The 24584-nt window shown below is 51.7% G+C and overlaps 1 protein-coding gene across 2 annotated transcripts in view; it reads right to left on the bottom strand.

The window, feature by feature from the left end:
- Scn4a (sodium voltage-gated channel alpha subunit 4) overlaps positions 1-21879 on the bottom strand; it is a 45940-nt gene extending 24061 nt beyond the window's left edge. The window contains exons 1-10 of one of the 2 annotated variants that reach the window (XM_052193921.1): positions 21584-21879; positions 7024-7691; positions 6789-6906; positions 6587-6677; positions 6213-6341; positions 5691-5782; positions 3503-3817; positions 2359-2422; positions 2008-2149; positions 402-611 (exon numbers count right to left, since the gene is read on the bottom strand). In XM_052193921.1, coding sequence (XP_052049881.1) covers positions 402-611; positions 2008-2149; positions 2359-2422; positions 3503-3817; positions 5691-5782; positions 6213-6341; positions 6587-6677; positions 6789-6906; positions 7024-7296 — 1434 coding nt within the window. In that variant the 5' untranslated portion in view covers positions 7297-7691; positions 21584-21879. Of the gene's footprint in view, positions 1-401; positions 612-2007; positions 2150-2358; positions 2423-3502; positions 3818-5690; positions 5783-6212; positions 6342-6586; positions 6678-6788; positions 6907-7023; positions 7692-11591; positions 11783-21583 lie in introns of those variants that run through there. The other variant, XM_052193922.1, reaches the window with a different exon arrangement.
- Between the last annotated feature and the right edge of the window lie 2705 nt (positions 21880-24584).

Below are 24584 nucleotides of genomic sequence, written 5' to 3'. Positions count from 1 at the left end.
CTAGTGTGTGTAGGAAAGGGACAACTGAGTGACAGGGTAAAGACAAGGTAGCTGAGGACCCTTGACCCTGAAAACCCTCAACCCTAAGGGAGAAACTGCTCCATGTATAATGGGGGCCCCTCCTCGACCTCAACAAGAACCCAGAAAGCATGAAGCCGTAGGCCTTTACTCTGGGGGAAAATTCACAGTTCACTGTCCAAACTCTGCAGTCTGATGGCTTTTCTGAGTCACCCCTTCCACCAAAGCTCCCACCCTGGGGCTTTCTGCTTCTTTTGCTCCACAGTCCTTTCCTCCTGCCCCTCCTCCTCCCAACCTGCCTGAAAGGAACCAGTCCTTAAGTCCAGGCCAAAGGCAGGGAGACCCTTGGATCCTCACCCCAAGCTCCCTGCCTGGGTCCACACCTTTTCCAGTTCCTCCTGATGTTTTTTGAATTTTTCAAGCATCTGTTGGAACTCCTCCTCTTTCTCCTGGTCCTCGGCCAGGGTAGCCTCATTCTGCTCAGCGTACGCCATGGCTACCACCGCCAGGATCAGATTGATGAGGTAGAAGGAACCCAGGAAGATGATGACCACGAAGAAGATCATGTAGGTCTTGCCGGCTGCTCGAAGGGTCTGGAGATGTGGAGAGAAGGAGAAAGGGGTCTCATGGCCTCCACAGGGTCCTTCTGCATGGCGGTGCTATCATTCACATAGGGAAGCAGAGAATCCCCTCAAAAGAGCCTGGGGATTTGGAGGACTTGGAGACAAGGTGTGGCCATCCTCAGCAACACAGCCATATTCTAGGGAACTTCAGAATACATGTGAGTGACCCAGGCCTTCCAGTCTCCCATATCAGAGTTGTGGGGAGTTCACATAGCCACCCAGAGGTCAGAAAACCAGGATGGACACACAGCAAACAGGGCTTGAAGCCTTGCCTTACCCCAGAGCCTGGTGCCTAGGAAACACTCAATGAACAGTAGACCTATGATTATTGCTATTATTAATCTTGCTAGAAACACTGCCAAAGATCAGAGGACAAAATCATTCATTCTCAACCCTCCTGCCGTATGAAGAGTGAAGACCGAGAGCGGGCCTCCCTTGGTATCCTGGAACTGCGTCTACCAAGACCTGTAGACTCTCGTGACTCCTTTAGGAAAGGATGCAGTGTTTGCATCCAGCCTAGGCTTCTAGACTAGAAGCCCTCTTCTAGTCCATGGTGTCTAATACAATATGAGTGCTATGCATATAGTCACTGGGCTTTCTGAGTTATAGAATAAATATCTTTCCCCATAGAATATTTGTGTGTGCTCTCTGAAATGGAGTCTCCACCTCCACTATAGGCACAGTATTTCCTTCAGAAATACCTTATCTCGCACTTGCACATTCCTGGGGACTTGAACACAGGACCTTGTATACACTAGGTAAGTACTCTACCACTGAGCTACACACCCAGTCTGCTTTGTTTGCTTTTATTGTTTTGTTTTTTCAAGACAGGGTTTCTCTGTATAGCCCTGACTGTCCTGAAATTCACTCTGTAGACCAAGCTGGCCTCGAACTCAAAGATCTGCCTGCCTCTGCCTCCCAGTGCTGAATTAAAGGCACATGCCACCAATGCCTGCTCCATTTTTGTTTATTTGTTTGTTTTTGTTTTATTTAAGTATTTTCAATATCTGTAGTTGGTTGAATACAGAGGTAGAGTCTACAAAGATGAAGGGTCAACTATCATTGTGTGTGGGCAGGGTTCAGTTTCCTAATTAGTTGTCTTACTGGTCTCTGTGGCTCAGAGATTCCTGGACTTGAGTCTACGACAGGGCCAGACCCTCAGCTCATAAAGCGAAAATGGAAAAGAAAAAGGACTGGTTTGGCTCTGGCCAGGAATTCCTAAGAGTCCACAGTGGGACTGAAGGAGTCCCCTAGAGGAGACCATGCAGTGGGGGCCTGGCCGTCGTGCGTGGGCTCTGTGAAGCTCTGGGGAGAGTGGCATGGATGTGTGTCTGTGGGGCCATCAGCAGAGTGGGGGCATCTCTACCAGTTGGAAAAGGTTCTCCCAGTAGTCCTGCGTCATGAGACGGAAGAGAGCCAGGAAGGCCCAGCTGAAGGTGTCGTAGCTGGTGTAGCCATAGTTGGGGTTCCGCCCAGCCTTCATGCATTCGTAGCCCTCGGGGCAGTGCCTGGTAGTAAAGGGGGGCTGTCTTAGGGAGAGAAGAAAGCTGAGGACAGATGGAGGATGGGGGATCCCCAGGTCTCCATATGTCCTCTAAGCAGGAAGGCTTTCTATTCTTGACCACTGGTCCCCTCACCTCCTCTCCACCCCAGATCCCTGTCCCTAATAAACCCCAACCCCCAGGATACTGGGGTACACTGTGGCCCCACAACTCACCCAGCATCACTGCTATTCCCACAGAGCAGGGCATCATTGGAACCCTCCAAGAAATAGAAGTTCCCTTTGGGAATTAGAGGTCACAAAGAAGACATGTTACACAGATGCCCAGTAAACACATGCACACATCACACACATGTCAAAGAGGCCACACAGACACTCCATGGGGCCCCTCCAAACTCCAGGGTCTCCAGTGGATACATTGCAGGGGCTCAGCACTAAGCCACATCAGCTTGGTACCTGCTGTGGTTATGAAGTCAGGCTTCGCCAGCGGCCCAATAAGGGTCAAAGGGCATGTTTCTGTGTGTGCTTTATCGTAGGATTGGGGTTGGAATCTGGGGACCACAGTGAAGGAAGGGCACTGTTCCAATGAGCAGACACTGTGCATAATAATGACTGTGTGACAATGTGTACGTGTGTTGCGTGTGGCTGTAAAGGACAACCATGCTAACAGGATGTGGCTGATGACAGCTCTACCAGGGAGGGCGCACAGCATGTGGGGAAGGATATCTAGATGCTCAGGCTAAAGAAGGATGATGGACTGTCTCTTTGTACAGTGAGAGCCTTAGCGCACGTGCACGTGTGTGTGTGTGTGTGTGTGTGTGTGTGTGTGTATGTGTGTGTGTGTCTCCCAGGGCAACCTTAGGTGTTATTTCTCAAGACCGATGGTACACTTTTTTTTTTTTCAGAAGTCTCTCATTAAGACCTGGGGCTTGCCAATGAAGCAGCGTTGGCTAGCTGCACAGTGAGATCCTGGGACCTGCCTGCTCCCACTCCCCCAGAGCTGGAACCACAGACATGTGCCATTGTACCTGGTTGTTTACACGGGCTCTGGGGATTGACCTCAAATCCTTAGCTTTGCGAGGCAAGCACTATACAGATTGAACCCTCTCCTCCTCAACAGATGCAGGATTTTAGAACAATGTGTCATCCTCATATCAACCCTCTGAGGGAGGTTTTGTCATACTTTATTTAGTATGAAACGGTTCCAAGGGTCATGACTGAGAGACCTGTTGGAGGTTACTACTACCCGAGCCGGTTAGTGATGCGCTTAAGCTATGTCTTCTATGAAGAAGCAGCTCAGACAATGGGTACTTGAGGAGCCAGGTGGTCTCCCCTGGCCCTTCCACCTCCCTCTTCTCACCTTCATCATTGATGTAGGCCTCCCAGTCAAAGGTAGAGTTGCTGGCCCAGCTCTCCTGGCTGTTCCAAGTGTCATTGGCGTACCACGAATCGTTGGTGTACCAGGTATCATTACCGTACCACGTATCATTACTGTACCATGTTGTGTTGGTGTCATTCATGGGCGGGGGCCAACGCACGCACTTCTGACGCAGGTTTCCCATGAAAAGCTGCAGACCCACGAGGGCAAAGACACTCAGGCAGAAGACAGTGAGGATCATCACATCCGACAGCTTTTTCACAGACTGGATCAGGGCTCCCACGATCGTCTTCAGCCCTGGACACAGGGAGGGCGAAAGCATCAGCGGGGGTAAGGATGGGGCGGTAGGGGACTCCCACCCTGAGCCCCTGCCAGCTCCATGTCTGAGGCTGGTTTCACTCCTCACAGCTTCTTCCCTGAGGCCTCCCTATAGTAACCCTTTCCTAAGCACTTCCCCGTGTGACCTCTAAGATTCAGTGGGCTCCTGCCTGACCTCAGAACTACACAAAAGCACACAGGGGAATTTAATAAATGTCACTAGGTTAGTGCTTCCAAAATGTGTTCTCAAGGCTGTCCCTCATCTCATTGTGCTCTTAAAGAAAAGCAGAAGCCACCATGTTTAGGAAAGGCAGTACCCCAGAGTCCATTACTGATCAATACCCAAGGACCAGCAGGGCTCACTCTGGGAATCTCTAGACCAATTTGGAAAAATCAGTGTCTCCGTGCAGAGCATGGTGCACACCTTTAACACCAGCACGTGGGAGGCATAGGCAGGCAGATCTCTGAATTTGATGCTAGCTTGATTTATAGAGCAAGTTCTAGGACAGCCAGGTCTACATAGAGAAACCCTGTCTCAAAAAACAAAACAAACGAACAAAAAACCAGTATCTCTTTGAACAGACATTTGCTCCACTGGACACAAAGGTTAAAAAAAAAAAAAAAAAAGCAATTCTGACAGAATTCCATGGGACAGATTTCTGTCGCTGAAGGAAGTCACAGCTTCCTCCTTGGCCTTGGTCATTCATTTCTCCCTTCTTCTGACATGGAAACCAGATGTTTGGTGTTCCGCTTTGAGAGGCTGATTGAGTGCTGCAGGTTGAAGAGGAAGGCATTCAGTGAACTCCATCAGTGCCGCGTGTCTCACGGGCCTCCAGTGCACGAAAGGGCTCTGGACTACCGAGGACCGCCATTCTTCCCAGCATAAGGACTGAGCTGTTTCTCTCCTCCACAGCCTGCTCGCTATCCCTTTGCGATAATCTGTCCTCCCTGAGTAAACTGTTTCCGGGTTCTATCTATGCTTTTCGGTGCTGGGGATAAACCCAGGAGGATCTCACAATGCAAAGCAAGAAGAAATCAACCATTGAGTTACACCTCCTGCTCTCTGCATACTTATGTATATAAGTATGCATATATACATATATATGCATGTCTATATTGTTTGAAGCTCTCTATATGGAGCACAGGAGCGTCTCAAACTTGGAATCATTTGGCCTCTCTGGGGCTAGGATTGCAGGTGTGGACCCTCCCACCACGCTGAGGTTTTCTGAGTAGCTGTGCACCTCATTCTTCTTTTTATTGAAAAAAAAAAAAGACTCATTTTGTTTTTGTTTTGTTTACTTTTGTCCATGTGTGTGCATATGCATGTGCATATCGACATGTGTTTGCTGGTACCCAAGGAGGTCAGCAGAGGATGTTGGGTCCCATGGAGCTGGAGTGAGAGGCAGCTGTGAGCCTGATGTGTGCTGGAAACTGAACTCTGGTCACTCTGGACACTTAGCTATCCTTCCAGCTGCTGGTTCTTCTTGATACTTTGGAGTTGCCTTTCGATCGCTGCTGGGGGAGGGGCGGCGCTCTCCTCTGAGAGCACTAAGGACTAATGCTGGTCCTCTTTGGAATCACTTTCAGGTAGAGCTTGTCTGTTCTCCTTGTATCTCAGACAGAATTCTCCTTAGCGTCCTATAAGATGCTGTTTTAAGCATCTTACAGATCAGTGGTTCTCAGCCTTCCTAACGCTGCGACCCTTTAATACAGTTCCTCATGTGTGGTGGCCCCCCCTACCATAAAATTAATTTTTGTTGCTACTTCATAACTGTTATGAATTGTAATGCAAATATTTGTGTCACACGTGTTTTCCTATGGTCAGGCAGAGGGTCTCCACACTTCTCAGTACCTGGGATAACCGTGATGGTTTTCAGGGCTCGCAGCACACGGAAGGTCCTCAGGGCTGAGATGTTGCCCAAGTCCACAAACTCTGTCACATACCTGAGTGGAGTATTGAGGTGGAGCATGTCAGAGCTGGGACAGAAATCAACGTCTCTGGGTCCAGAATGAGGATTCCCAAAGAATTCCTTGCAATTGGGATTATCACAAGGAGAAGAGGGTGGGGTCACATAACACCCCAAAGTTCCTGTGTTAGCCCAAGAGTTGGGAAGAACAGTGCTAGGTTTTACTGCTAGAGAATGAAGGACAAGGACATCCCTGATCATCCACTGGGGGTGGGGCTCTGAGTCAGACTGCCTCCTAAGGTGTACATAGCAGGAGGAGGCAACACTGGCGCCCTAGGAATGCCCTAGATCATGTGGCTCAGTAGGCACAAGAGATTGGTGCTCCCCCTCCCCCCACCCTCCTGTCAATGCCCGCTTTGGTGCTTGGCCCCCGTGCAGCTCCCACCCGAGCCTCAGGCCCTGCTCACGCCATTGTGATGACACTGAAGTCCAGCCAGTTCCAGGGGTCTCGGAGGAATGTGAAGTCATCTATGCAGAAGCCTCGGGCCAGCATCTTAATGAGGGACTCAAAGGTGTAGATGCCCGTGAAGGTGTACCTGGAGGGAAGAGGGCCAATCGGGGCTAGGTATGTGTGTGTATCTGGCAACTGTGGGCTTTAGAGAAAGAGAGGTACCAAGATAGCACAAGGCTACCCCGGGCTGGGGACATCTTGAGGGTGAGAGTGTGCCCACCCCACCTAAAGTGTTGCATCACAGGGACACTGTCTTCCCTGCGTCACTCTGGAGATGGAGTGCAGACCTGGGAGAGGGAGTGTGGTGGGGGGAGGGGGACACACACTTACTCCACGTCCTTGGACCAAGATGGCGGGTTGCTCATGGTCATGAACACACAGTTGGTCAAGATGGTGATCATAATAAACATGCTGAACAGCGTGGGGGAGGGGAGAGTCAAGGAAAGAGAGGGAGCAGTTGGGAAGAGGAGGGCATGGGAAGGACTCCCGCCCACCCCTGACCTTCCCACCGCTCCCACTTAGGCAGGATATGCGTGGATGAGCACCTTGATGGCCACCCGCCGGACAATGCTGAAGGGGCTCAGCATGTAGAGGGCAGGGGTGGCAGAGAATCTGAAGATGGCCTTTCCCTTGTTGAGCACAATGAAGGTCTGAGGCAGAGAGAGGAGCTGTGAGCCTGGCAGACGGACAGACGGACGGACAGACAGACGGACGGACAGACGGACAAATGGATCACACAGATAGGGGGAGCCCTCCCACGTCCAGACCTTCTTGTCACTGTAGTAAGGGTCCAGGTCCTCCAGGGGGATGCCAATGACCTCAGGTGGGGGGTCCCCATAGATGAGTGGAAGGTTCTTTCCAGCCTCCAGGTCACTGCGTGGCTTCCTCTCAGGCTCCTCGATCTCCATTTGCTTGTTCCGCTGCAGCCGAGCCTCCTCCTCCACTGCCCGCTGCTCTATGGCCGCCAGGGACTCTGGGGTAAAGGGGCGCAGGCAGTGGGGACCCGGGGGGACCAGGTTGGGCAGAGATGAGCTGGCCATCCTTGCATTCTGGGCTCAGGGGCCAGAGGGTGGTAGGCAAAGAGCAGCTACAGCCCGCGGTCCTTGGGTTTGGGGTGGTCACCAATGCCCTGGGTCTACTGTGTACTCTTCGCTCTCTGCCTGCCCAGGGGTTGGGTCAGGGAGGTGGGTGTCCTGGTCTGTTTGGGGCTGGGAGATGTGCCTGTAAGACCTGGGTGTGCGGGTGCACAGGACCCCGGGCACGGAGCATCCCCCACCCCGGCCCACGCTGTTCTCTTCTCAGCAATCAGTTGCGCCACCTTCAGGATCAACGGAAAGTGAACCAGATCTTCTCCAGCCTTAGGAACTTGGGGCCAATGCCCCGGTGTCCTGAACTGTCTCCTGGGTTCAGACTCCAGGAACTGTGTGACTTCAGCCTACAGGGACACACAAAGAGAGAAAGTCTGTACTGGCTGTCCTCATGACCTCCAGATGGACACGGGTGAGGGTCTGGTAGGATTACCCTAAAACCCAACTAGAAAATGAATTTCAGCTTGGAGGTCATGTGGATTGGCTGAAATTGGCTAGCAGGAGATGTGGGTGGAGACCATTGAGGGTTCAGCCAGAGTCAGTGCAAAAGGATGATGTCTACCAGGGACAAGCTCAGAAGAGAGAGGGCCCTGTCTGTATTTGTCGTCTCGGCCTGGAGAGAAGGGAAGGACGTGTGGACGTAGTTTCTTTTCTAATCTTTTGGGTCTTGGCAATGGGCTGGGTGAAGGAACATAGAAAGAGCTGGGGCCTGCACAGGGTCTTAGCAGCTTCCTCCCATGACTCTGTGCCATTAAAACCTCTGGGCAGATGTTGTCGGAAGATGTAAGGTACAGGCAGGGAGACCTGGGACTGCTAACTTGGATGCTCAGGAAAGGCAATGGGGGTAAGGAGATGGACAATTCCAGTAGGGTGGGGTTACAGCCCCCTACCCCCCGGGGACACTTTTTGGTTGCTGGTCTCTTATGAACCAGCAATGGGTTCACAAGGTTACAGGGAAAGAAGGCTCAGCGAAAGCGTTGGATTTTATAAGCAGCAGGTGGACCATCCCTAGCTAGCTCCTCAACCTTTTCTGGCTCCTGTGCTCGGTTAGTTATTGAAAACAGATGCTGAGGAATGATCCCGTCAGCAGACAGAACACTGGTCCATACCCGCGGCCACCGAGAGGCCAGTATGGGACTGAGAGTGTATTCAGAGACCTCTCTGGCCTCTAGAAGCATGTGGCTCAGTAGGTAAATACATATCTGGACCTGAGTAGGGATTCTAATATTCGAGCTTAAAAATAAAGGGAGGCGGGTAGTGTAGCCTCATGCACACTTGCAACCCCAAGGCTGGGGCAGGAGCAGAGAAGGACGATTTCAGGGTCTCACTGGCCATTAGCTTAGTTCCAGATGCCAGGAAAGAGCTGTCTCAAAGAAATAAGGTGGGTAGGGCAAAAGCAAAATGGCCAATGTTATCCTCTGGCCTCTACAAGCACACACGCGGGTGCGCGCGCGCGCGCGCGCGCGCGCACACACACACACACACACACACACACATACACACACACACACAGAGAGAGAGAGAGAGAGAGAGAGAAACAGACACAAAGAGACAGAGACAGACAGACAGAGCATGCACACATACAGATTGATTCTAGAACCTCCACCATAACACAGGGAATCTGGCAGACCCTCAGACTAACATCAAGCCCAGCCCTCTCACAGAAGACCCAGGCACAGAGGCTCTGGCTATTGTACATACTTCTAAGGCTTGGTCAACAGATAGAGCAGATGACAGGGAAGGGCCAGAGCGATTGGGCAGAGCTGGCCACACCCCTTGTCCACTACCCAGCTGCTTCTTGCCAGGCTCCAGGGAGTCATGTTTCTGGGGGGATGACTCTGCTGGTTTCCAGCTGGTCGGTGACCCTGTGGTGTGCAAATGCGTGCACACCCCCCACACCCCCACACTCCCTCAGGTCTGAGCTGCAGCCCCTCACAGAGACCTTGTCACCTCCCTTACCCTGACCTTCCACTGTGCTTGCATCTTGTAACATAGACAATGCTCCGAGGCCTGACGGCTGACCTCGGAGAGACCCACCCAGTCTAAGGCCATCTTGGCAACAATACCTTGATTCTGGTGCTGCCTTCTGTCCTACACTGGAGCCCAGAGGGACCACAATAGCCCAACATCATGGTCTGGGTCTAGTCCAGCCCTCGAGGAAACTGGCCTCACCTGAGTTCACGGAAGCCCAGGGACAACCCCAGTGTTTCTTCTCAGCTGACACCCCTGAGTATCCTGTCCCGTTCCCAAGTCTTGGAAACGTGGTGACCTACCCCACTGGTGGTGACCTACCCCACTGGTGGTGACCTACCCCACTGGTGGTGACCTACCCCACTGGTGGTGACCTACCCCACTGGTGGTGACCTACCCCACTGGCCCTCTTCTGGTCTCTGTTAACGGTACCGCTTCTCCCCTCAAAATCACCTCCCAACCCTGAAGCCTTTTACCAATCCTGAAGCCACTTCTCATTTGGTTGTTCTGCTGTGTGGGGGGAAATTATCTGCATTCCCAGCACCCACAGTGGCTCACAGCCATCTGTAACGTCTGTTCCAGGGATCTGATGCCCCCTTCTGACCCCCATAGGGACCTGGTACACACATGGTACACAGGCATATGCGCAGGCAAAGCACTCATACAGTAAATATAAATAGCTACTTTTTGTTTGTTTGTTTGTTTGTTTGTTTGTTTTTAGAGACAGGGTTTCTCTGTGTAGCCCTGGCTGTCCTGGAACTCGCTCAGTAGACCAGGTTGGCCCCAAACTCTGAGATCTGCTGACTTTGCCTTCTGAGTGCTGGAACTAAAGGTGTTCGTCACCACCCATTCTTGAACGGTGACTCCACGGTTACTTTATCTCTGTGAGCTGTTTGTGGAGATCCCCCTTCCTCAGGGCTGGCATTATGCATGTATTCTACCACGCCCTGCTTTGTCTGTCTGGGTTTTTGTTTGTTTTGTGTAGGAGCTGAGGCTTGAACTCGGGTTCCCAAGCCTGTGCCTTGGGTTCCTTACAGACTAGGCCACTTCCGGTCCCTGCAGCGTTTCCTGTGAGGCCTTCTTAAAGCACTTTTTCAAGACAAAAGCTTCATGTTATCTAATACTTTTTCAAATGTCCGTATTCTTCCCTTAACATTCCCTCGCATGGCACTGCCTCTGCTTCCTAGAGAAAGCCAGCATGGAGTCAGGGCGACGGTCACCTCCACTGCCCTGCCGCTTCCTTCCCTCCCCCACTCCTGGCATATAATAATAATTATAGCAATAATAAATATTAATAATTAATAATACATTATTCCACCATTCCAGGCACGGTGGCTTACACCTCTAATCTCAGCACCCAAGAGGCAGAGGCAGGTAGATCTCTGAGTTTGTATCCAGCTTGGTCTATAGCGTGAGTTCCAGGATCGCTAAGGCTACATAGAGAAACCCTGTCTGGAAAAACTAACAAACCAATCAACCAATCAATAATAATAACAAACAGCAGCAGCAGCAGCAGCAACAACAACAATAATCACCACAGGCTGGTCTTTGCACTAGTTCCCAAGCCCCGGCCCCGTTCCCCGTGACCTCTCTCTGCAGTTCCTTTCTGTCTCCGCTCATGGATGACCGTCTTCTGCATTAGCGCTAATGACAGCTGCCACCCACCAGCCCACATCTCACACCTCCCGCCGTCCAGTTCCCGGGCCTCCTTTCTCTGTTCACACAAGAGCTTCTTGGAAAGTCTCTACCCCAGCTGTCTCCACTTCCTTACCTGTTGCTCCCTCTCCAACCCCTTCCAACACGGCTGCCACCACCCCCGCTCAACTGCTTTCATCAAATCACCAATGCCAAGTCCCCCTGCCGAGTCCACGGCACCCGTTCCTTCCTTGACCTCTCGGAGCTGTCAGCCCAGTAGGCCACAGCCCCATTCTGGAAAATTCTATTCCCTCAGCCTCCATGGGATTACACTCATGGTTTGTCTTCCTCTCTGGCTGCCCCTTAACACTTTCTTCAGTATGTGTGCGATCTCTCAAGCTGTGCAGGGCTCCGACCTGAGGGGGGGGGGGGAGGCGCCATCATTTCTATGATGGTAGAAAGTCCCATAGGATAAAACGAACCTTTCCTCTGGACTCTACACTGGCCTCTGACAGCTCCACAATGCTAAGATGTCCTCCGCCCCCCCCCCCACACACACACACTCACACTCACACACACACACAACCACAGCTCCCCAGCCCACAAGTTCATTCATTCATTCATTCATTCATTCAACGAACCTTCTGAGTTTGTGGTACATGCCCAGCTCTGGTCTTGGCCTAGGGCAGAGCAAAGAAGGGGTAAAGTCCCTGCCCTCACGGAGCTTGCATTCCAGAGGGAGGAGGCAGGCAGTAAATAGGGAGCAAATAAGATAATTTTAGCGTGTGATAAATGAGAGGCCAGGCCAAGACTCAAGCCATCTCCCGGGAGCCCAGGCTGCAGCCCATTTAGAAAGTGCAAAGTCTCATGCAAACCGCCTTCAAAAAGGAAGTTCGGGCGGAAGTGGGGGGTAAATCAGGCCTTCCTGGGGGCCTGGAGATGGTGAGCTGACCAGGAAGGAGGTGGGGGGAGGAAAGGTCAGGAATGGAAAGCCAGGCCGAAGCCAGCTGTCCGCAGGCAGGGAGCCGAGGGTGAGGACGCCCGAGGGTGAGGCAGCTCCTCCTGGAGCAGGTCCAGCCCAGCATTGTCTCTCCCTGTGAGGCGGCCAGATTGGAGCACCAGATTCCAGATATAGTTTGCCATAGAGGCTTCTTCTCCCTGGCCTGGACACTGTGCATCCATTCATCCCAGACGGAGTCTGCCTGCACACCGGATGTCTCCAAGACCAATGGTCTAATTCCCCATCCTGTAAACCACCCCAATTCTTCTCTTTTCAACCTTTATACACCTCAACAAAAATAGTAGGTGATTAATATCCAACAGTATGTCAAAGGATTATGTACCATGGCCTCATGGGATTTATTTCAAATTGCAAGGCAAGCTCAAAAAATTAATGTAACTTCATATCAATAGACTGAAGAAAAAATCACATGATCATATCAATGGGTGAGAGCAAGGATTAAAAACAAAAGAAAAAATCCATAGTCCCTATTCATAATAAGACCATGGCAAATTAGAGAGAGGGATTCCCTCAAATTAATGAAGACAACCCGGTGGCGGTGGTGGCACACACCCAGCACTCGGGAGGCAGAGGCAGGCAGATCTCTGAGTTTGAGGCCAGCCTGGTCTACAGAGTGAGTTCAAAGGACAGCCAGGGCCACACAGAAATACTCTGTCTCAAAAGCCCTACTGTTACTCCAGTTGGCATTTACTTTAATGGTGAGAAACTAGAAGGTTCTCTACCAAAAGTCACAACCAAAGCAAAGGCATCTCCCCACTGCTTTTCAACACCAGACTGAACAATTTACCTTTGCAATAAGAAAAGGAAATAAAATATAACAATAGGGAAGGATGAAATACAACTGTCCTTGTTGACAGGTGACATGATTGTCTACGTCTAAAGTCAGAACTGACCACAAGACTCTACAAACTGGAAACTATCACAGAAAAGCTGCTGGGTACAAGCCCAACACAGGTCGATGTCTGGGCTACAAAGACCTTGGTCACCTGCCCCTTCTAAGCCCAGGACACTCCCAGTCTTTCTGCTGGATGTTGATTTCCTCTGTGATCAAGTCCATCTACCACAAATGAGTATCTGAGATCCTAAACAATCCAAACTATTGGCCAAACAAAGCTCAGGATAGTCTCCTAACCCCAGATGCTTTCATATACTTCTAGAATTTTCCTTCTTGGAAAAATCAACTTTTCTTGGGGTTGGGGGGGGGAGGGTTGTCTTCAAATATCCAGAAATTCATTCACTAACACCAGCCTGCAATCTCTCCCGTGGTCTCAGCTATGACCCTGCCACTCTGTGATAAAGCTACTGTAAGAAACTGTCTTGGATGGTTGACCATGGGCAAGCACGGCCTGTGCGCACACCCACCATATCCTCTTTAAGGTATACCTCTCGAGTACAAAAACGGCACACCACTAGCTGTCCTTGTTCAGGGCCCAGCTACCACTCCTCTGCTTCCCAACTCGTCCAGCGTTTATTTCTCACAAGACTGCCCATTACCTGACATTATCCAGCTCTTTTGTTTAAGAAAGAAACAAGAGGGCCAGCTAGATGGCTCAGGGGGTAGAAGCCCAGGCCTGATGGTCTGAGTTCTAGCCCATGAAAAAGATGTAAGGAAAGAACTGACTCCACCCCCCATGCATGACGTGATTACACACATACCCTGCCTGTACACATCACACATACATAATAACAATACATGTAATAGTGTGGTGACACACACCTTCAATCCCAGCACTTGGGAAGCAGAGGCAAATGGATTTCCGTGAGTTCGAAGCCAGCCTGGTACACATAGGGGGTTCTAGATTGGCCAGGACTACATAGTGAGACCTGGACTTGAAAAAATAACATAAAATGGGCTAAGTTATCTAAAGCAACCTGAGGATGGTAGTTCGTGTTGGTAATCTCAGAAATTGGAAGGCCGAAGAATTGCCATGAGTTTGAGGCTACCCTGGGCTACATAGTGAATCCACTACAGAGTAAGTCTCATCTTAGTGTTTGGTTTGGGGGGGAGGGGACTGAAGTGTGTATTTTACACATCAAAGCAGATCTGATCTTCAGCTCCTCCCAGCATCCCTCAATCTCTACCTGGCACACCCTGCCCCCAACCCTGAACTTTCCAGCCCAGGGGCTGCCCTTCCCCCAGAGGCTCTTCCCTATATAATCCAGACATTTTGGTGTCTCTTTTCTTCCCTCTCCTCTTCCTCCTGTTCCTCCTGTTCCTTCTCCTCCTTCTCTTCCTCCTCCTCCTCCTCCTTCTCTCTGCCCATATGCCCTTTCTCTCCCCCCCCCCACCACACCTCTCCCCATGGTAACTTCCCTGGTCTTCTTTCTGGGGGGGGGGCAGTGAACTCTCCTGCAGCTCCCAATAAACCTGTCTGTAAAACATTCTAATCTGGCTTGAATTGGCTCCTTTCACAGGCAGAGAAGTGACGTATCACTCAGAACAAACAAGGCACAGACAGACAGACAGACAAAAAGAAGTTCCTGAGCGTCATATGTGCCAGTGGGGCTCTGCTTTAAGGGCCTCCCACAGTGCAAGCTCCAATTTAAAACTTCCTGGGCAACTCCAAACACACCAAACTTGGGCTCTGGTCAAAGTGAGCACGGGGCTCCCAGGTGGATTGTTCCCCCAAATCCTTGGGTTCCCACTGTGCCCATTCCGAGAGTGAATAATGGGTATACAAGTCCCCTGTCTAGAAGAAGTCCCAAGTCACAACTTTTTTTTTTTCATTTGAGGTGGGGATGGGAAGGTGGGTAGCTGTGTTACTGTTCTGACAACACTTAGCCTGGAGAGGAGGGAGAACCAGAGGCCTTGGCCTTGGCAGGCCAGAGTACAGAGGAGGCCATCCTAGGTGGCCCTTCCCTTGTAGCCTAACACTGTCTGTAGAGAAAACTCTGCTCTCACGGGCCCTCGGAGGGTGGCCTAGAGCTGGGAGCCTAGAGTGGAACCCCCTGGGCATTGAGTGGCCCCCAGAATTCAGGAAACCAACGATGTTACAGAGGAGGCTCATGAGGGGGTACAGAGCCCCCTTCAGATTCCCAGTTCAGCCAGCCTGGCCATCATCTAACCAAGGGCCCCAGGTGATAGTGATGGACACATTTATTTTGCACTGATTATGTCCCAAGGTGGCTGTCTGTCCACATCCAAAGCCTCTTCTTCCACAGTGAGTCCCGCAGCCTTCGAGCTCTAAGACCCTCAGAGACTCCTTGCCTATCCCCACCCTCACCTCAGCTAAGGCCTTTGGTCCTCCCCTGAGTGCCCCCTGTTGGCCCAAAGCAATGAAGTGAGGCCCTCTGACTAGACTGGCTCCAGCCTTTGCCCCAGACAGCACCTTCCCAAACTCCTCTCAGCAGCTCCTGTATCCCTAGGAACATGGCCTCGGGGAAAATTTTCCCTCCCAGGCCTAAACTTTTAAAACCAACAAACAAAAATAATTTGTCTCAAGACGCAGAATTCCAGGTGTCCTCCAACATGGAAGATGGTCCCCGGAACAGGATAGATTCCTCTGGCCCTAAATCTTGGGGCATTCACCTGTACATCTGACTCATGAAGCATGTGAGGGGGTAAAGAAACAAACAAAAACAAAATAAAAACCGGGTCTCACATAATTCAACAACTCGACTAGGCTAGACGTCCCTTTCTAGTCAAGAATGATGGCCTTTAACCTGTGATCCTCCTGCCTCCACCTCCCAATGCTGGGATTACAGGCCTGTGTTACTGTACCTAGTTCAGTGACTCTGGGAATTGAGCTCACAACTTAGCATGCTTGGCTACAGCCCCAGCCCTGAGCTATAGCCCCTTCCCTCCTCTCCCTCCCTCCCTCCCTCCCACCCTCCTTCCCTCTCCACCAATTTACCTCCCCCATTTCTTTCCGCATTGTTGATGCAGGGTCTTAAGTATCCTAGGCTGGCCTTGAACTTGCTATGTAGCCAAGGATGACCCTGAGCTTCTGGTCCTTCTGCTTCTACCTCAGAAGGAGTGGGATTGCAGATGTGCACTAGGCCTGCTTTCTGTGCTGCGGGGACGGAACCCACGCCAGGCAGGCACAAGGAACTAACCGAGTCACCCCCCAGACCCCCAGATTCTTTGTTGACAAGGCAGCACTGTGTCCCAGGGCCTGGTTCACGTCCTGCGGTTTCATTATCCCAAGCAAGGATTTGAACAAGGCTTTCTTTCACGCCAACCCCATGTTTCCACTGCTACAAACATGGCCTCCCGCTAGCGCTTCATGGCACTGGCCTGGGCAGGGTTGTCGTACACAAAGGATGGAGGCCTTGCTTGAAGCCCCTTGAGAGGCGTGGCTGCTGAAGATGCCTTGAAGACTTAGAAGGCCGTGCTTGCTTCTTAGAGCTCTTTGTCGTGGGCTGAAGGACTGGGAACAGACCAATCAGCAGCCTGGCAAAGAACTTCCTGGATACTTATTTGTTTGTTTGAAGTCAGGATCGCTATATGTGGCTTGGGCTGACCTTGAAATCACTATAGGGTCGCACCACCATCCCTCGCTGGAGCTGATTTCTTATTGGAACCAATTAGCCCCCATATATATCTAATGTCTGCTATGCGCGGGCACAGGTGTGCACACACACACACACAGAGAGAGAGAGAGTCAACTCTGTGACTCATTTCCCAGCTGCTCAAAGGGTTGTGGAGACCGATTTGTTCTATCCACGCCTGGGGCATCCTGCCTTCTGTTGGCTTAAATCCCCTTAAGGAACAGTGCCTAGCGTACAATGCTGGCCCCTCTCCTTTGCACACACTGCAGTCATGTGTGAGCCACCCACCTGCTCTGAGCGTGTCTGTGTGGGCGGTGCTGTCCCCTGCCATGGCTCCTCCTTCTGGATCATTCTTTTCAGGACTCTGAAATTCATTCCCTGACTCTGCTGCTCTCCTTCAGCCTCTCTATACATACTTCACCCTGCTCCTTCTCTCTATATATACTTCACCCTGCTCCTTCTTCCTATATATACTTCACCCTGCTCCTTCTCTCTCTATATATACTTTTCACCCTGCTCCTTCTCTATATACATACTTCACCCTGCTCCTTCTTCCTATATATACTTCACCCTGCTCCTTCTCCCTATATATACTTCACCCTGCTCCTTCTCCCTATATATACTTCACCCTGCTCCTTCTCTCTATATATACTTCACCCTGCTCCTTCTTCCTATATATACTTCACCCTGCTCCTTCTTCCTATATATACTTCACCCTGCTCCTTCTCTCTCTATATATATACTTCACCCTGCTCCTTCTCTATATATATACTTCACCCTGCTCCTTCTTACTATATATACTTCACCCTGCTCCTTCTCCCTATATATACTTCACCCTGTTCTTTCTTCCTATATATACTTCACCCTGCTCCTTCTCTATACATATACTTCACCCTGTTCCTCCTCTCTATATATACTTCACCCTGCTCCTTCTTCCTATATATACTTCACCCTGCTCCTTCTCCCTATATATACTTCACCCTGCTCCTTCTCCCTATATATACTTCACCCTGCTCCTTCTCTCTCTATATATATACACTTCACCCTGCTCTTTCTTCCTATATATACTTCACCCTTCTCCTTCTCCCTATATATACTTCACCCTGCTTCTCCATATATATACTTCACCGTGCCCCTTCTCTCTATATATACTTCACCCTGTCCCTTCTCTCTATATATACCTCATCCTGTTCCTTCTGTCCTCTTAGAGCCCAGAGAATTCCAGGACCTGCCTAGTTCTATATCTTCTTCAATCATCGCCCATCACATGGGCAGGCCAATAAGCCTCCTTGCAGAGGCCCTAGGAGCAGAGACTGTGGCCACCAGCCATCCTACAACACCTAAGATCAAGGAAGGCTGACAGGTGTCTGGCTCTGTCTGCTGCCACCTGTCCCCAGGAAGCCTGCACTGCCCTGCTCCTGCTCTTGGGGACTCTACCGAGAAGTTGTTATCAGCAAAGTTCTTCTCCCCTTTTCTCTTGGAGCCTCTTTTTCAAAATGGGACTGACCAAGACCTGCCAATGTCAACAAAGACACGAGTGAACAGAGAACCGTACTACAGCGAACTCCATGGCCTCTGCCTTGTTAGTTTCAAAGTTCCCATAGCAGTTGGAGGGCTCTGCAGTCCATGTAAGAAAGGCCCTTGCTTCCAGGGGGATCAGATACTAAAAACATCCTTGACTTCCCCTGCCCTGTGTGTGTGTTGTATGCATACATGTGTGTATGTGTGTGCACATGTGTGGGTTAAGACTAAGGTCACTATTTGCTGCTCTGTGTTTTGAGTTCGGAGCTCACTGAGTCAGCTAGATTACCAAGCCCCAGCTATCCTCTTGTTTCTACCTCCCAATGCTGAAATTACAGCCACACCTGGCTTTTTATATGGGTGCTGGGGATTCGAACTCAGGTCCTCATGCTTGCATAAGAAAAAGCACTTTGTGGACTGAGCCCCAAACCTTGCTTTCGAAGGGTTTCCAGAGTCTGTAGCTTTGTTCCTTCTCGAGTTCCTGTGGTGAGGTGTTTGCTCTGTTTTCATAGGCACAGTGAATCTAGGGAGCTCTTCTATAGAACGACTAGTGCATGTGAGACTCCGCTCCGGACATGCCAGGACCCAGGAACTCACTGCTCCCTCTCTGTGAGTTTGTTGTGATCCCCTCACTCGATAGATAATGCAGGGAGAGAGTAAGTGCTCATTATGTCATAACTGGGATTGACGGCTGGGCCCTCAGCTTGTCCTAACCACCAGGCTAAACTGCTCCTTACAGGCTATAACCCGCTAGCACCTCTCAGGGGCTCCTGAGTGGAGTCCGGTGGCCACTGAGTTGTACCTTTCTCTCTAGGCAGAGGGTCCTGAGGCAGGGACGCGGCCTCAGGTGTCCCCACCTTGCCCGCTCTTGCCCCTAGGACTCCTGGAGCCCTCACTCCTCCGCCACCCTCCCCACCCTCGACATAGGGTGTTAACTGAGAACAGCGGGGAATAAAAATAGTCATCGCTGATGCCGCAGAACGGAACGCACAGGAAAGCCAGGCATGGTGGCAAAGGTGAAAGAAATCGGGGTCCCCCGGAAGAGACCTCAGACTGGCCCAGAGCCCCAGAGCCTGCTCTGTCCTGACTCAGTCCAACCCAGGTTCCTCCCCAGAGAGCATGGGCCTCAGCCACTCACGCACAATGTGCCCCAGGCAGGTGGTGTGACCCCCGGGAGTCTGAGGATCTGCTGAAAGGTGTTGATGAAACCGACCGTACGACTATGGAATATAAAGCCGTCACCCACACGTCTGCCTCTGTGCCCCTCATGGCTCCTCCCTATTCTCCATGCCTCAGGCCCAATCTCCACAGGGCAGCCGCTTCCCCCTTCTGGCTCCTTCTCTCTTCTCCATCCTCCCTCCTCCTGGAACCTTCTCTGAGCACTGCTGCCCTCGGCTGCATCACACACTCTGCTTCCCAGTCTACCCATGTCACCTTGCTGTTCTGATGGCCGGAATTGACGCTCCCCCAAAGCACAACCCTTGTCAGGAAGTCCCAGCATCTCCCTAGGAGATCCAGTGGCATCTGTGTCTGAGTCAGGTCTTGGGCCGGGGCATACAGAAATCTCCGGAGAGAAGTTACTGGAGCAGGCTTCCCCTCTGCCCATCATCCTGGGCCAGGGAAGTGAGCCCCAGTTCCAAGTTCTCACCCATACATATTTCCAAACCAGAAATGACAGGCAGGGCAAGGCTGGGCCTACAAAGGTCCCTCACCCACCTTCTCCTCACTCCTTAAATCCTTATATGGAGTCCTTTGAGGGGTGGGGTGCCTGGGCTGTAGATGGTCAGAAGCTTCTGAGATTAAACGCAGGGCCTGTGACTTCTGTCCTCTGTAACCTGGGCACTGTGTGGGGACACAGGCCTGGCTTCTCTTTATCTGGATGCTCTGCCTGACATGCAGGTTCAAAGGCCCTGGGAGAGTTAGCTTCTGTTTCATTCTACATAATGTGACTGCTGCTGTCCCTGTCCCTGCCACAGAAGGCCATACCTCCTGCTATAGGCAGAGGACTTGGAGGTGGCCCGGTAGGAGCAACAGCCTTCTGTTTCTACCCCTATCTCCAACCCCACCACACACAATGGTCACTCGGCCTCTGCCACTGTTCGGATCCTCCTGACACAGCCCAGCTGTGGAGGCACACGGCTGATAACATACCTTACTCTTGACACCTCCTCAAAATTCCACCCTGCCCCCTCCCCAAACTCCCGAGCTGTTCATTGGCAGGACCTCAGCCAAGGCTCCCCATGCCTCTAACCTTCCCAGGCTCTGCTGAGTGACTTGTTCATCTGCAAACTTCCGGAGGTAAGGGTGAGGAGGGGGAAGGTGGAGGGTCCCCTCCTGGGTGGGGGGACTGCCTCCTGACAGTAGAGGCTCTGAACCCCTGGACACAGCTAGCCCTACACTGCTCTATCCTGGAGATCTCAGTCTCTACCCATACGAAGTCATATGTAACCCAGGTTGGCCTTGAATTCATGGCAATCCTTCTGCCTCAGCTTTCTGAATGCGAGGATTGCAGGTGTACACCACTGTGCCCAGCTAAGACTATGATGCCTTAATATCTTTCACCAACTTGACCCTTCTGGTAAATAACCCAGCTAGCGCTAGCCCCTCCATGCCGTGTCTGCCAACTCTGTCTGGTACACCTCTTCTCTACCAGCTATTACTGCCTACCCCCTGTCCTGGTGTCCTGAGGGCTCTATTCTTAGTAAAGGTTGAGGTCTTCTGCACACTGGTCCCCTGACCTACATTAGGAACCCATGTATCCTCCTGAGTCTACTCTGAGCTCTCTTGATCTCGGCGTTCCGCAGGTGGTGCATTCCCATCTCTCCTCACAAGGTGCTCTCTCTGGGTCCGCACACCCACGTCCCTCTTAGCTATCCGTGGTCTGCTACCCTGGCTCCGTGCTCTGCTATGTGGGACTACACCTCTGCCGCCCCCTCCCCCTCCAGATTCGCTAGAAAAAGAGGCCCGTGGCTGGCAGAGAGGGCTGGAGGAGGGCGGGGCAGTGGGCAGAGCCTAGCCTAGTGGCAGCCGGGAGGTGTCCTCTGCTGGCATCTCACAGATTCCTCTTTCAGTAGAGCAAAGGAGCCGCCACGCCACCGCCACCGCCACCCTACCCCCACCCAGCCTCCAGCCGCTCTCCTCCGCGCACTCTCCACCGCCCTGCTTCTTAGCCAGCAGGCCAAGCCGAGTCACTGTTTTGGTTCCCCACTCATGTTCCTTTCTGAAGAAACTACAGCCTGGACCCTATCCTTTGGGTCATCCTACGCCTGTCTGGAGCTAACCTTTAGTCACATTTGTAACCGGAACGAGGACTCTTGCTCAGGGAAAGGACAGCTAGGCAGGGTCAGAGAGAACAGACGACAGGACAGAGAAGGCAAGTTTGGGGACAGAGAGGGTAGGGTACAAGGAGGTTTCTACAGGGCAGAGTGGGGTCGGGACACAGACAGGAGAGACGGCACAAACAGCAGGTCAGCGGTGCGGGAGCTAAGTGGTGACTTCCTTAGACCCATGCTGGGGTTGAGGCCAGGGTCACCTGTCTCTTGGGGTGACCCACCCCTGGGGGTACCAGGCTGGGCTGGCACAGAAAGGCACAGTACTCACTGTTGGCCAGAAGCAGAGAGGAGCGGTGACGGACAGACGAGAGCCCCGGGTGGCGTGCCCACCTCGGGCTGGGGCTGGAGCTCTGGGGGACTTGGCTGGGGGGCCGGGCCGGCAAGGACAGCTGCTGCCGCTGATGTCACAGGGTCATGAGTGAAACCTGAGGACTGGACCAATCTTCAGGTGGGTGCCTCAGCCACACTTCCCTCTTGGCGAGTTCCAGGCTTACCCTGCAACCGCCTGGGCTCTGGGACCACACCGACCCAGGAGTCCAGACCAAGACACGCCTATCCACACAGGGGCGTGCGTGCATGAACACACACAGACACACAGACACACACACACACACACACACACATACACACGAGAACTTCCCCCATTCAGGACCTCTCTTAACCTCAGCAAACATACGCAGGCTCAGTTTTGTACCCAAGTGACTTGAAATCGTTTCTATACGTGTTCACAGGGAACAAGCTGGTCTACACACATTCACACACTTACTGTGGTGAACACTCACATGTGAGCTCACTACATGCTAATGTTGCATGTCCATGCTGTCAGCAACACATGCAAAGCAACTTTCACACACACACACATCTCCAGTTCATACACACACACACACACACACACACACACTCCCAGGCTCACATCACAGACTTGTGCAATCCTTCAAGTTACAATCCCCCTCCCTCCCACCCTAAGTTCTCAGTCACACCCATGCCAGATAACACAAGAGCCATATGTTTTAGACAAGGCGGGCTTTTATGAAGGGTATGTCTGTGCGTGTGTCCATGAAGTCTTATTTTCACTAGTGTGACTTGTTTGCCAACATACTCACTTCCGTTCACATGGACAGGGCCTGCTAGCTCAACCAATAGATTTTTTTATCAAGTATCTGCTGGTCTGTACAGCCCCAATCACACCCCCACACCCACACACATGCACATACATTCACACCCAACTGTTTAACAGGACCACACAGAGGTCCCAAGAAGCATTTGTCCACCTCCTCCCCCAACCCCCAGCTGGCAAGACATCTGTCCCTTCCAGCCCGGGGAGGGGAGCTGTGGTTGGGGGAAAATGAGATTGGCTTAGCTCCCGTTCACTCTGTAGCAGTGGTGCCCCCTAGCGGAGTTGTTACGAAGTGCCCCATCTCAGCCTGAAAGTGCTGTGGATTCTGTCTCCTGCTCCGGATCTTCCAAAGCAGCCTGCCTTGGCCATGTCTTGTCCATCCCTGCTTCAGGCAGTTGTTTCCAGCCCTCAGAAGACTGAACTCTGGGTGCAGCATGCTTTGGTAGGCTCAGGGAGGTCTGGCCAACAGCCACCCTTGTCGTCTGGAGGATCCTGGACACTCTTGTAGCACATTTGCAGACAGAGCCTTGGATGTCACTGAGCCCTTCCTGGGGGGCTGGGCCCGATTGTGGTTTTACAGAATTTATTGCTGGGCCTGGGACTCCACTCCTACCAGCACATGACAGAGTATGGGTGACACTGGCACACTGAGAAGTCTCTAAACCCAGGTGCCTGCACTGGTCTCCTCCGCACACGGTTCCTGCCTGGCTTGGGGTCCCTTCCGAGGAGTAATCTCTGCAGAGCTCTGTCGCTAATGGAATCCAGGCTTCTTTCTAAGGGGTTGCTTCCAGAATGTAGGGGGAAGCACTGTTTCTTCTCCGACTCTTCATAAATGGCTTCCCCAAGGCCATTCAGGGTCCTTCTGGTCACTCCCAGCCTTGCTGTGGATCAGGTCACTGTCCACTGTCCCCCAGTGACAGGGCATTGCTCCTTGTCTGTGTATTCTGGGTGGGTCATGTGGTGGCTTGAATGAGTATGGCCCCCATAGGCTCACACAGTTGACCGCTTAGTCACCAGGGAGTGAGTGCTTTGAAAGGATTAGGAGGCTTAGGAGGAAATGACATCCTTCCTCCAACAAGTGTTGGCTTTGACGTTTCAAAAAACCCATTCCAAGGCCAGGGTCTCTCTCCCTGCTTGCCGCCTGTGGATTAGGAGGTAGAACTCCTAGCTCCTTCTTCACCACCATGTCTGCCTGCCTGCTACCACACGCGCCACATTTTCAAGGCTCTGAAACTGTGAGCGAGCTCCCAGTTAAATGCTTTCTTTTGTAACAAGCATGGTGTCTCTTCACCGCAAGAGAACAGTGACTTAGACTTAAAAACACCTGTGTCTTGGTGTCATCTGTCATTTCCACATACAGTCCTGCCCCTTTGGTCTCTGCCTTTTTCTGCTCAAAGCTCTATGGGGTAGGTTGTTCTTACATGAGGGACTGCGGGAGGGGGGCTGGAGAGATGGCTCAGCGGTTAAGAGCACTGACCGCTCTTCTAAAGGTCCTGAGTTCAAACCCCAGCAACCACATGGTGGCTCACAGCCAGCTGTAATGAGATCTAATGCCCTCTTCTGGGGTGTCTGAAGACAGCTACAGTGTACTTACATATAATAAATAAATATTTTTTTAAAAATGAGGGATTAGAGCAATGGAAGGAAGGGGGTCACCATCTATGAGGGAGCAAGGCTGTGATATTCAGTTGTATGAGCTGTGTCCAACAGCTCTGGGCACCAGTCACAGCTGAAGTATATTGGCCAGTGGATTTAGCATGGTTATTTTGTTACAAATGGCAGGAATATGGTGTACTGGCTGGGTTTTTGTTTGTTTGTTTGTTTTGTTGTCGTTGTTGTTGTTGTTGTTTGGTTTGGTTTTTTCGAGCCAGGGTTTCTCTGTATAGCCCTGACTGTCCTGGAACTCACTCTGTAAACCAGGCTGGCCTCAAACTCAGAAATTTGCCTGCCTCTGCCTCCCAAGTTCTGGGATTAAAGGAGTGCGCCACCACTGCCTGGCTGAACTGGCTGGTTTTGTGTGTCAGTTTGACACAGGCTGGAGTTATCACAGAGAAAGGAGCCTCCCTTGAGGAAATATCTCCATGAGATCCAGCTGTCAGGCATTTTCTCAATTAATGAACAAGGGTGGGAGGGCCCATTGTGGGTGGTGCCA

This window comes from Apodemus sylvaticus, chromosome 10 (assembly GCF_947179515.1).
Source record: "Apodemus sylvaticus chromosome 10, mApoSyl1.1, whole genome shotgun sequence".
NCBI lineage: Eukaryota > Metazoa > Chordata > Mammalia > Rodentia > Muridae > Apodemus > Apodemus sylvaticus.
This window is presented reverse-complemented; position numbering and strand designations above follow the sequence as displayed.